General features: G+C 35.5%; 1 protein-coding gene across 1 annotated transcript; it reads right to left on the minus strand.

The window, feature by feature from the left end:
- Positions 1-7,922: 7,922 nt before the first annotated feature.
- Positions 7,923-8,930, minus strand: LOC132008316 (olfactory receptor 4A15-like). Its single transcript, XM_059386853.1, has one exon. It carries the CDS (start codon positions 8,919-8,921, stop codon positions 7,923-7,925), a length of 999 nt encoding a protein of 332 aa, XP_059242836.1. The 5' UTR covers positions 8,922-8,930.
- Between the last annotated feature and the right edge of the window lie 693 nt (positions 8,931-9,623).

Below are 9,623 nucleotides of genomic sequence, written 5' to 3' on the forward strand. Positions count from 1 at the left end.
GAACTAAATAAAACCTTTGGTATGTGTTCATTTTATATTTCTTTGAGAGTCATGGTTTCACATTTTTAAAAATTACCTTGCCTTTGGATAAGAGAAGAGCAACCACTATATTTAGGAGAGATAAAAAGACTTCTAGAGATCCAGATATTTTTGTCCTCTGTGTTCTTTCACCATGGGTTTTTCTGTTTTATTCTGTTGGAGATTTGTTTCTGCTTAATCAATTTGTAAAAATCTTCTTTAAAACTTGCTTTGAAGTAAAATAGAAACAAAATATGTTATTGAATTTTTTTTTTGTTAGCTTCTCAATTCCAGTCCCAGCCAAACTTAGCTAATATGAGTATCCATAGCAACCACATTGAAAGGACCCTGCTGAAAAAAATCCTATCAATCTGGCCCTGGTGTGTGTGTGTGTGTGTGTGTGTGTGTGTGTGTGTGTGCACGTGTGTGATATAGGGGAAGATTATATAATGCAATATAATTTAATGGTTTATTTAGTCATTCGCTTATAAGTTCACCTCAAAATACTCAAGGTCTACTATATGCCTAATACTCTAGGGAAAAAAGCAGATAATGTCTCTACTTTCCTGAAGCTTATATTCTAGTACGTAGAGACAGAAAATAGCAATTATATATTATGTCAAAAATATAATACCTGCTAGGAGAAATATAAAGCAGGGTAAATGATACATGATCCCTGAGTAGGATTATTTTCTGTAAGCTAATCAGAGAGGGCTTCTTTGAGAAGGGATGGCATAAGCCAAACTTGAATGGCTGTGGAAGGACAAAGGTATCTGAGCATAGAAGCTTCCAGATAGAGAAACCAGCAAATGAAAAGTCCCTGAGGTGGGAGCATGGTTGGTACCACAGATCAAAGGAGGCTAGCTTAAGAGGAGTGGGATGAATAAAGAGTGGTTGATGACAGATCATGCAGACCACTGTAAGAGGATTATTCTGGCTTTTGTCTAGAGAATGGTTCATAAAGGAGCAAGAGTAGAAGCACACTAGTTAGGAAGTTATTGCAGCCACCTAGCCAAAAAGTGATGGTGGTTTGGACTGTGATGGTAGGAGTAGAGGTGGATGTATTATGAAGGTAGATACAATAGAATTTGCTGAGAGACTTGACAGAGACATAAAGAGAGAAAAGAGTAAAAATTACTCTAAAGCTTTTTGGACAACTTCACCTAAAGACAGTGTTGTCATATACGGAGACCATTTCATGTCTAGATGTGACCACTAACACAGCCAACATTTGCCTGAGTGTTTACAAGTGCCAGACACATTTACTCTTTACATCAACACTGAAGTCAGACCCTGCTATCATCCTTATGTAACAGATGAAATAATGAAGACTTACAAAAGGAAAGGAAGCTGTTCAGTGTAATTCAGTAGGTTGTGACCCTGGCCTTACACTGGAATAAACAGCAAAGATAATTCTATAAAATACATTTAACCTCTGGAACTCTTCACTATTTACTGTAAAATGAAGATACTTGGCTCAAAGGATATCTGTCAGAGCAGAACATTGGCTATTTCTGTAATTGGCACAAAGTAGGTACAAAGGTTGACATGATTATTATATAGTATTCTTTCTATGAAATTCACTGTGCAGTGAATTCCTAAAAAAAAAAAGAGAGAGAGAGAATATTTATCTATCATTTATCTTCATGGTTCTTAACTATGTAGCATGAATCTTCTCCTTTTCTTTACTAAAGTGGCTGCTTGTAAACTATTTTACACATAGACACACCGACTCCATACACATTAGATTTATTAGTTAGTCTTGGCATTAAATAGACAAAGACAGTTTTTATTACAAGATTACAGTTTGAAAATGAGTGCTAAATATAATATTCCAAGAAAAAGAAATAAATTTCCTGCAAGTGTTGTCATTCACTGATACTCTCCCCTTTAAACTCCTTTTTTCCCTTTTTTTGCTCAGCACCCTCCCTCCCCCACAAAAATGATCCCTGCTCGTTCACTCCTCTCCATGCTATTCTCATGTCTTCAGATTTTGTTTCCCTAGAGTCATCTTTTAACCTATAATGATGAATATTTAGGTAATAAATAATATTACTCCCCTTAGAGTCCAAGAGGGTACTTCTTCAGTCCCTTCTGAAAAAGGACTAGTGAGAGTAATCTAGCAGAAGAATAGCTACCAAGAAGACTGAGGAATGGGAAGACAATTTATCTGTGTCTATCAACACTGCAGGTGATAATGTGGAAACTAGGAAAGCTATTCTGGGAGACTCTAACCAGCCCCCTTTTTCAGCCTCTAGGGTGAAAAATGGAGATCTATTAACAGGTGTTATCAGTATAGACGAGATAAGTTAAGGAAGGATTTTTTTTTTTTTTCTGTGTAAATTGTGTAAGCCAGAGAATCCAGTCCTTAAAAAATCCAATGCTTTATCTCTTGCAAACAGGGTTGTTTGGGTCTCTGGCTTACCCTTGCAATTATATCATCTAAACATTATGGTGAATTAATAGAGAAGCTATTAAATAAGTTGTGGTAATGTCACAACAAGATAAAATCCACTTGTTGCCTTTATGAAAATCATTCCCTTATTTCTCTAAACCCATTACTCATTAATTCATCCTTTCATTCATTGCCTAGTGCCCAGAGTTTCACTGATTCACATGTTAATTCAGTAACCATTTATTACACCTTTAATATGTGTAAGTGGCAGGAAGGCTGTCTCCAGGGGGGAATGCAAAGACAGGAACCTAATTTGAAAGAGTTCCTCCTCTACCATAGGTACAACCAAAATTCTAATGAAAAAGAGAGAAAATGTTAAATGTGTCAGAGGCCAAATAACCACATGTGAATTATTGGAAGATGAAGCATGGATCAGGTCTTTGAGACTAGAACACTGAGTTAGACATTTCAACATTTTGTACTGAAGATTAAGTGAATGCCTAAAGTAGGAAATAGAATTCAAAATCTAATCTTGAAAGAACTGCTTCAGTTTCCTATCATTTCAGGAAGCAATCTGTATAAAGATTAAAAATTTGGAAGCAATGAGGTTCCAGTCATTTCGTATATTTTATCAAAGAGCATCTTACTCTTAGAGAGAAAGAAATCCTTTGCTTCTGTTGCTTTCAATTATCAGAAGCCACATCTTCAACCAATAACCATGATGTTTTCACCAGCCTCTCTCATAGAGTAACACATATGGAACAACCAAGAGTACCTCTCCCAGCAGTGCTCTCCCTCATTAAGAACCAAAGGGCATAGGAGTTGAGGAAGGAAAGGTCTACTACACCATCAAGGAATAAAAGCTAAAAATCATTTCAGTGCATCTAAATAAAGCACTCCTTTTGCCTTCAGGAATAGAAGAAATACAAATCCAAATCTTCCAACTCAAAGAAATATGCTGTTACCTTATTGTTAAATGTTAGAATTTCTTGGAAAAGTATAGGTACAAGTATTTAAAATTATGCGTGAAAAATGCAGAAAGTAAATAGAGCAAAACCAGTATTATTTTATAGGTTTATTGTAATGCTGAAACTATAACATTTTTACTTTTTAAACTTATCTGTAATTTATATGTTTCTATCATGACTACATATTATTTTAATTTTAGAGAATATACGTTTTAAAGAAATTTTATTACCATTTCAAATGTCCCAATTGCTCTTTCTTATCTCTCTTCTTATTTCTTTTGGTGTCAGGAATATTAAAGTTCTGAGATGATTAAGGACTAAGAAAGTAAGTTTACTCTCCTCTTAAGAGATAGGAATTATTTGGTAATTATAAAGTTCTGTGTGAGATTAGCCATTATTATTATAAGTAATAATCAAATATTAGTATTGACTGTTTATATATGCTAGACATCATGCAAAATGTAAATTATCTCCTTTAATATTGTTTAGAGAGAGTTATATGTGGTTGAAAGGTTTCTCCTTCTATTATACAGATAGGAAAACTGAAACATGAAGAAGGAAAGCCTTGTATCCCAGGACATATAGTTAGTGAGAAACAGACCTAAAGGTATAATTCAAGTCTGTCTGGCCTCAAGTCTTGATCTTGACCTTGGCCCCATATTACTTCCTACAGGAACACTCACCGAGGCATATAGCAGGATCCTTAGTTAACATCCATTTTTCAACAAAGGCTTTAAGAAGACTGATTCTCATTCTAAGTTGTGGAGATATTAACAAATAAACTCAAGAAACACTTGGGAATTTGAAATGCATCAACTTCTTCCTCTCAGAACTTCCCATATTTTCTCTCTGGAGAATTTACTTTTTTCCCTCTGGAGAATTTAGAATTACTATTAATTATTTACTTTGTCAAGTCAGTTAATAACATATTACTGTCCCTGTCCACTTCTAATTTGTCCTAAATTCACCATCAAAAGGTAGTATCCTATATCAAGCACTTACTATTTGCAGTCCTTTCATAGTTAATTTAGTATAACCCTAGAAGATGAATACATTATTTCCAACTCATAGTAGAAAAACTGAGGCTTAGAATGATTTATTTCCACTTTTCTGGTATAGTATAACTAGTAAGCGGTAGAACCCAAAGCCAATTTCTATTGTTTCAGTTACACAATATTATCTACCTAATTTAAGAAATCTCCAAAATAAAAAATCCCGGAAAAGTGTTGTATCATGTTTGACTATAAGAAGAATACTAGGGGCGCCTGGGCAGCTCAGTGGGTTAAAGCCTCTGCATTTGGCTAAAAAAAAAAAAAAAAAAAAAAGGAAGAAGAAGAATACTAATCTTGGATTTCATATCATATTATGAGAGTTTTCTGAAAATTCAAGTACATGGAAGCCAGAACTTGATGAATCAATCAGTAATCTTAGGCAGTGGAAATTGAATGAGTTATTGAAGAATACCTAATTCACTTTTTAAAAAATTTTTCATATGAAGAATCTGAGACAAATTAAGAATACAAATTTAGGTTTCTTAAATCCTAACTTATTTATCTTCTTCCTGCATGGAATAGCTGATATTCTCACTTTTTGCAGAGTAATCCAAACAAAAAACATTGTTTTGCTTGCCTAATTGGTCTATATAATTACTTCAGTGAGCCTCCTTGTTTTCCAAGGGAGACCTGTCTAAGGAAATGAGGATGTTGAGAGATCATAACCAAATACATCCTTTTGGAAAAATCCTCTACAGGATTTTCTCATACAAAGGCAAATCACAAAATGTAAATATCAATGATATCAGATTTTATTTTAAGCTTCCATTTTCCATACAGATTGAGCCTGTCTCTCCATTTTGTTCCCAAACCAAGCAAGTAAATTAAGTGGGAAAGTGGTAAGACTCACTCTCTGCATCTATCAAATCTCTTTGGTAGCCAAAAATACGGTACTACTTTTTGCTTAATATTTTGGAATGAAAGATTAGTTTTAAATACTTCTATTGAGTCCTTCTTTCATTCCATGAAACTATACTCCGGCAACCAGGGACCCAAAACAGAAATGTATTCCTATAGAACACATGGAAGTCTAACAATGTATGTGGAACTGCCCCATTATAATAACTTTTGCTCCTTCTTTCACCTTTGGTCTGCTTTCAGACTGCTGGACCACAGGAATGAGCATAGTTTGCAACATATTTCCAGTCATTGCCAGAAATGTTTGACTATTTCTCTTGCCAGAGCACAGTTACCCTGGCAAAATGATCTCAGATACCGTGGAAAATGGTAAAGAGGAAGATATACATCCCTATTTGTGGTGCTATCACAGACTATTCGAGGATACCTATTGATTCCTTCATTCAAAAAATTCAAGCTTTAGGTATTATTCACATATGGTGATTTGATGAGGAGCCATGACCTTTATGAACTGAATTATGGTGATTCAACTCAGGCCTTTATTCACCAAATCTAGATTATTGATCATCATCATCAAAGTCTGCTTGGGTTGTCATAACAAAATACTACAGAGAGGGAGGGTTAAACAGACATTGATTTTTCCCACAGTCTTGGAGGCTGGAAGTCCAAGATCAAGGTAGCAACAGGGCTGGTTTTTGATGAGGCCTCTTTTCCCAGCTTGTAGACTGTCCATCTTCTCACACTGTCCTCACATGGCCTCTCCTCTGTGCACACATTTCAGAAAGAGAACTCTCTCGTCCCTTCCTCTCCCTACAAGGACACCAGTTCTATAGGACTCCACCCTTATGATCTCAAGGAGTACCACTTGTTCTATTTCCCACTGTTCAAGACTTGAAAGTCTAAGTACAAGTCACATGAGTAACGAAACTTTCAGAAGACCTCAGGCTCACCCAGTTTCTGTCTGTAACCTCACAACAGACCCTGAACAAGAATTACCCCCTCAGAAATGCTCCCAAATTCCTGACCCACTGAAACCATCTGAAATGATGAAGTGATTGCTGGCATTTTCAGCTACTAAACATTGGGGAATTTTTTTATATCGCAATGGTATCTGAAACATTGCAGCACTTTAGATACCATATTATTATTCATGGATCAACTAATTGAACTACATAGAAAGCTAAGAAATAGAAGAACAGATATACAGATATTTTAGATATAAAAGTAGAGGTGTTTCAGGGTAGTGGGAAATTCAGTGGTTTTCAATAAGTGTGTTGGGAAATTTATTCCTAAGATAAAAAGGAATGTATTTTTCTACCTCACACCATACCTGAACATTTATGTTCTATATGGGTTAAAGATGTAAATGTAAGAAGCAAAACTTGAAAACTTTTTTTTTAATTTTTAAAATCAGGACAGGGAAGGACTTTGAGAAGTATATGAACACAACTTTCAATATGAGTCCAGCTTCCTCATTTCTGCATAATAACTTTGGTTGTAAATCCTTGATCCCAACTGTATTCAAAACAGTATCCAGGTAGTAGGTCCTCCAATTCTGGTCATTTTGAAGTACTTAATACACTGTACTGGATTTCCTTATGATTAAAACATCTAGGTTAGTTTTTATTTCCTTCATTGAAGAATAAATAAAACTTCATGGCTGGCATTTATTCAATACATTTTAAAAAATGGAAGCATTAATATTGCTAAATACACTCACTGGATCAAATTACAAATTGAAAGAAAGATGAGGGCAAAAAATACCAATTTCATAACCAATCTTTGTTGTGAGTTGACCTCTCAGCAAGGTAATGTGTAATGCCAGGGCCTTCAAAAATGACCTTTGTAATACAATAATCAACCTCCAAATTTTCTATAGAGAAATTATAAAGAGAGAAGTCACTTTTGACTTATTATGTAAGTCTAGAACATAAAGTTTACAGAGGAGAAAGGCATTCATATATAAAACAAAACATATTCCCAAAATTCTTAACATATATTATAAATTAAAAAAAGTATACCCAGAGAATTTAATTAAATGTAGGTAGACTCTGACAGTCTACTATCTGAGAGACTAAATGTGTATTCATCTACCAGAAGAGTCATTTGATCTAGATGTACAGAATTCATTGAACAATTTAATTTGTCTGCCCAAAACTTCATTAGGATATAGAAACTCAGCCATATGCTACCATCCCAGTATAAAGTTATGAAGTTCACTTCTCATAGATCTATCCTCAGCTATGAACATGTGCTGTGAAATTTCTAACTATTTAATTTGACCCCTGTTAAATTTATTTCTACTGTTATATTAAAGTTTTTTTTTAACAATGTGAATTTTTAATTTTAAAATCTCACTCTCTTGGACTAAGAATAATTTCTATTAGGTCATATTTTTATGTACCATGGAGATGCCATACTCTACCAACAAAAACTTGAAGTAAAACCAAAATTTGTTGCTCACTGAAGAAGCTGAGTACAATATGATTATATAGATCAGAGATTAAACTTATACAATTCTCTTGCTCTCTAAGGGTTGTAACATACGCCATTTAGATAAAGATTAATTTATATAGCTATTTCAGAATAAAGAGGCTAACTAACCCAAAGGAGATCATTTTTAAGATGTAATCACTGATAATGGAAGCAGTCCTCGATTCTGTGAAAGAATGAATATCCTGTTCTGCATGAATAGTATAGCCCTCTGTCAGTTGAGGTCACATTTTTACTCCAAAGTTTCCTCATGGCATTTTTTATTTCTGCATTTCTCAGGGTATAGATTAAGGGGTTCAGCATGGGAGTTATGAAGGTCAAAATCACAGTCATGAATTTATCAATAGGAAAGGTAGAATTAGGCCTTGCATACAAGAAGATGCAGGGAACAAAGAATAAAATGACCACAGTTATATGGGATGCACAGGTGTGGAAGGCTTTGTGTTTCCCATCCAAACCATGAGTCTTAAGGGAGTGTAATATGACCCCATAGGAAACTAGGAGAATGAAGAAGATGCCAGTGCAAATGGCTCCTCCATTAGCTATCATAGAAACTCCAATGAGGTAGGTATTGGTACAAGCAAGTTTCAGTAAGGGATACATATCACATATGAAGTTGTCAATGACATTGGGGCCACAGAAAGGGAGCTGATAAATAAAGAGAAACTGAACCATAGAGTGCAGAAAGCCTCCAGTCCAGGCCACCAGCAGCATAAGAACACATGTCCTCTGATTCATGATAATTAGATAATGAAGTGGTTTACAGATGGCTACATATCGGTCATAGGCCATCACCACCAGAAGAATGACTTCAGCACCAGCCAATAAGTGATCTAGAAAGACTTGAGTCATACAAGCCTGGAAGGAAATAGTTTTCTTCTCATAGAGCAAATCTACAATCATCTTGGGAGCAATGACAGTAGAATAGATGGCATCTATAAATGATAAATAAGCAAGAAAAAAGTACATGGGAGAATGCAGTGACTGGCTGGCCATAATGGTTACTATGATAAGCAGGTTGCCCACTATTGTCACAACGTAGATGAGTAAGAATGGGACAAAGAGCACTTTCTGCCCCTCAGGATCCTGTGTGAGCCCTAGAAGGACAAACTCTGTCACATTGTTTCTATTTCCCATATATTCTTTGGAAGGCATCGAACTCAGGCATCAGAGGCTGTAAATGAAACGGCCATAATGAATTTGAGAGGATCACTTGCTTTGTGTCAAAAACCATTGCCACACTCAACCACGTTTGCCCCACAGGGCCTCACACAGGGTGACTTTCTAGAGAATGAAAGTTTAGAATCACCACCCACAGTTTCTGCTTTCATTTCCACAAATATCCTGCATCAACTACAGGGAGATGAGTTCTCTGGGAGGTACATGGCAGTGGGCTTATCTGTGACATGACCTACCGAAAAACAAGGAAGCGGCTTTCTCCAGAATCCTGCCTACGAATACTTCATTTTTTATTTTGTATGTCATTTCTTTTTTTCTTGAATGCTCTGGGTTTCTGACATTGACTATGAAAACAGATCATCCTTAATAGCCTTGTTTACATAATAATATCTAGTGCATGGAGCATAAAGTGATTACCTGACATTTAGATAACTGCCTTTCTGAATGACTTCACTATGAACTCCAAATATCAAAAAGTATGTCACCTCCTACGGTGAAAGACCCAGACATACTATGAGTGCCCCTTAAATATTTATTAAACTTTATTTAACCCAGCTAAATTTTAAACATGTAAGAAACCATCTGAGAAGAGATCAATACATTAAATTCTTCCCTTGGACACTTGGGTGGTTCAGCTAGTTAAGGATCTGCCATCAGCCC

The sequence above is a fragment of the Mustela nigripes genome, unplaced genomic scaffold (genome assembly GCF_022355385.1).
Source record: "Mustela nigripes isolate SB6536 unplaced genomic scaffold, MUSNIG.SB6536 HiC_scaffold_77, whole genome shotgun sequence".
Lineage (NCBI taxonomy): Eukaryota > Metazoa > Chordata > Mammalia > Carnivora > Mustelidae > Mustela > Mustela nigripes.

Coding starts and splice junctions, on each gene's coding strand:
- LOC132008316 (XM_059386853.1), bottom strand. CDS start 8,921: ATGGGAAATAGAAACAATGTGACAGAGTTTGTCCTTCTAGGGCTCACA.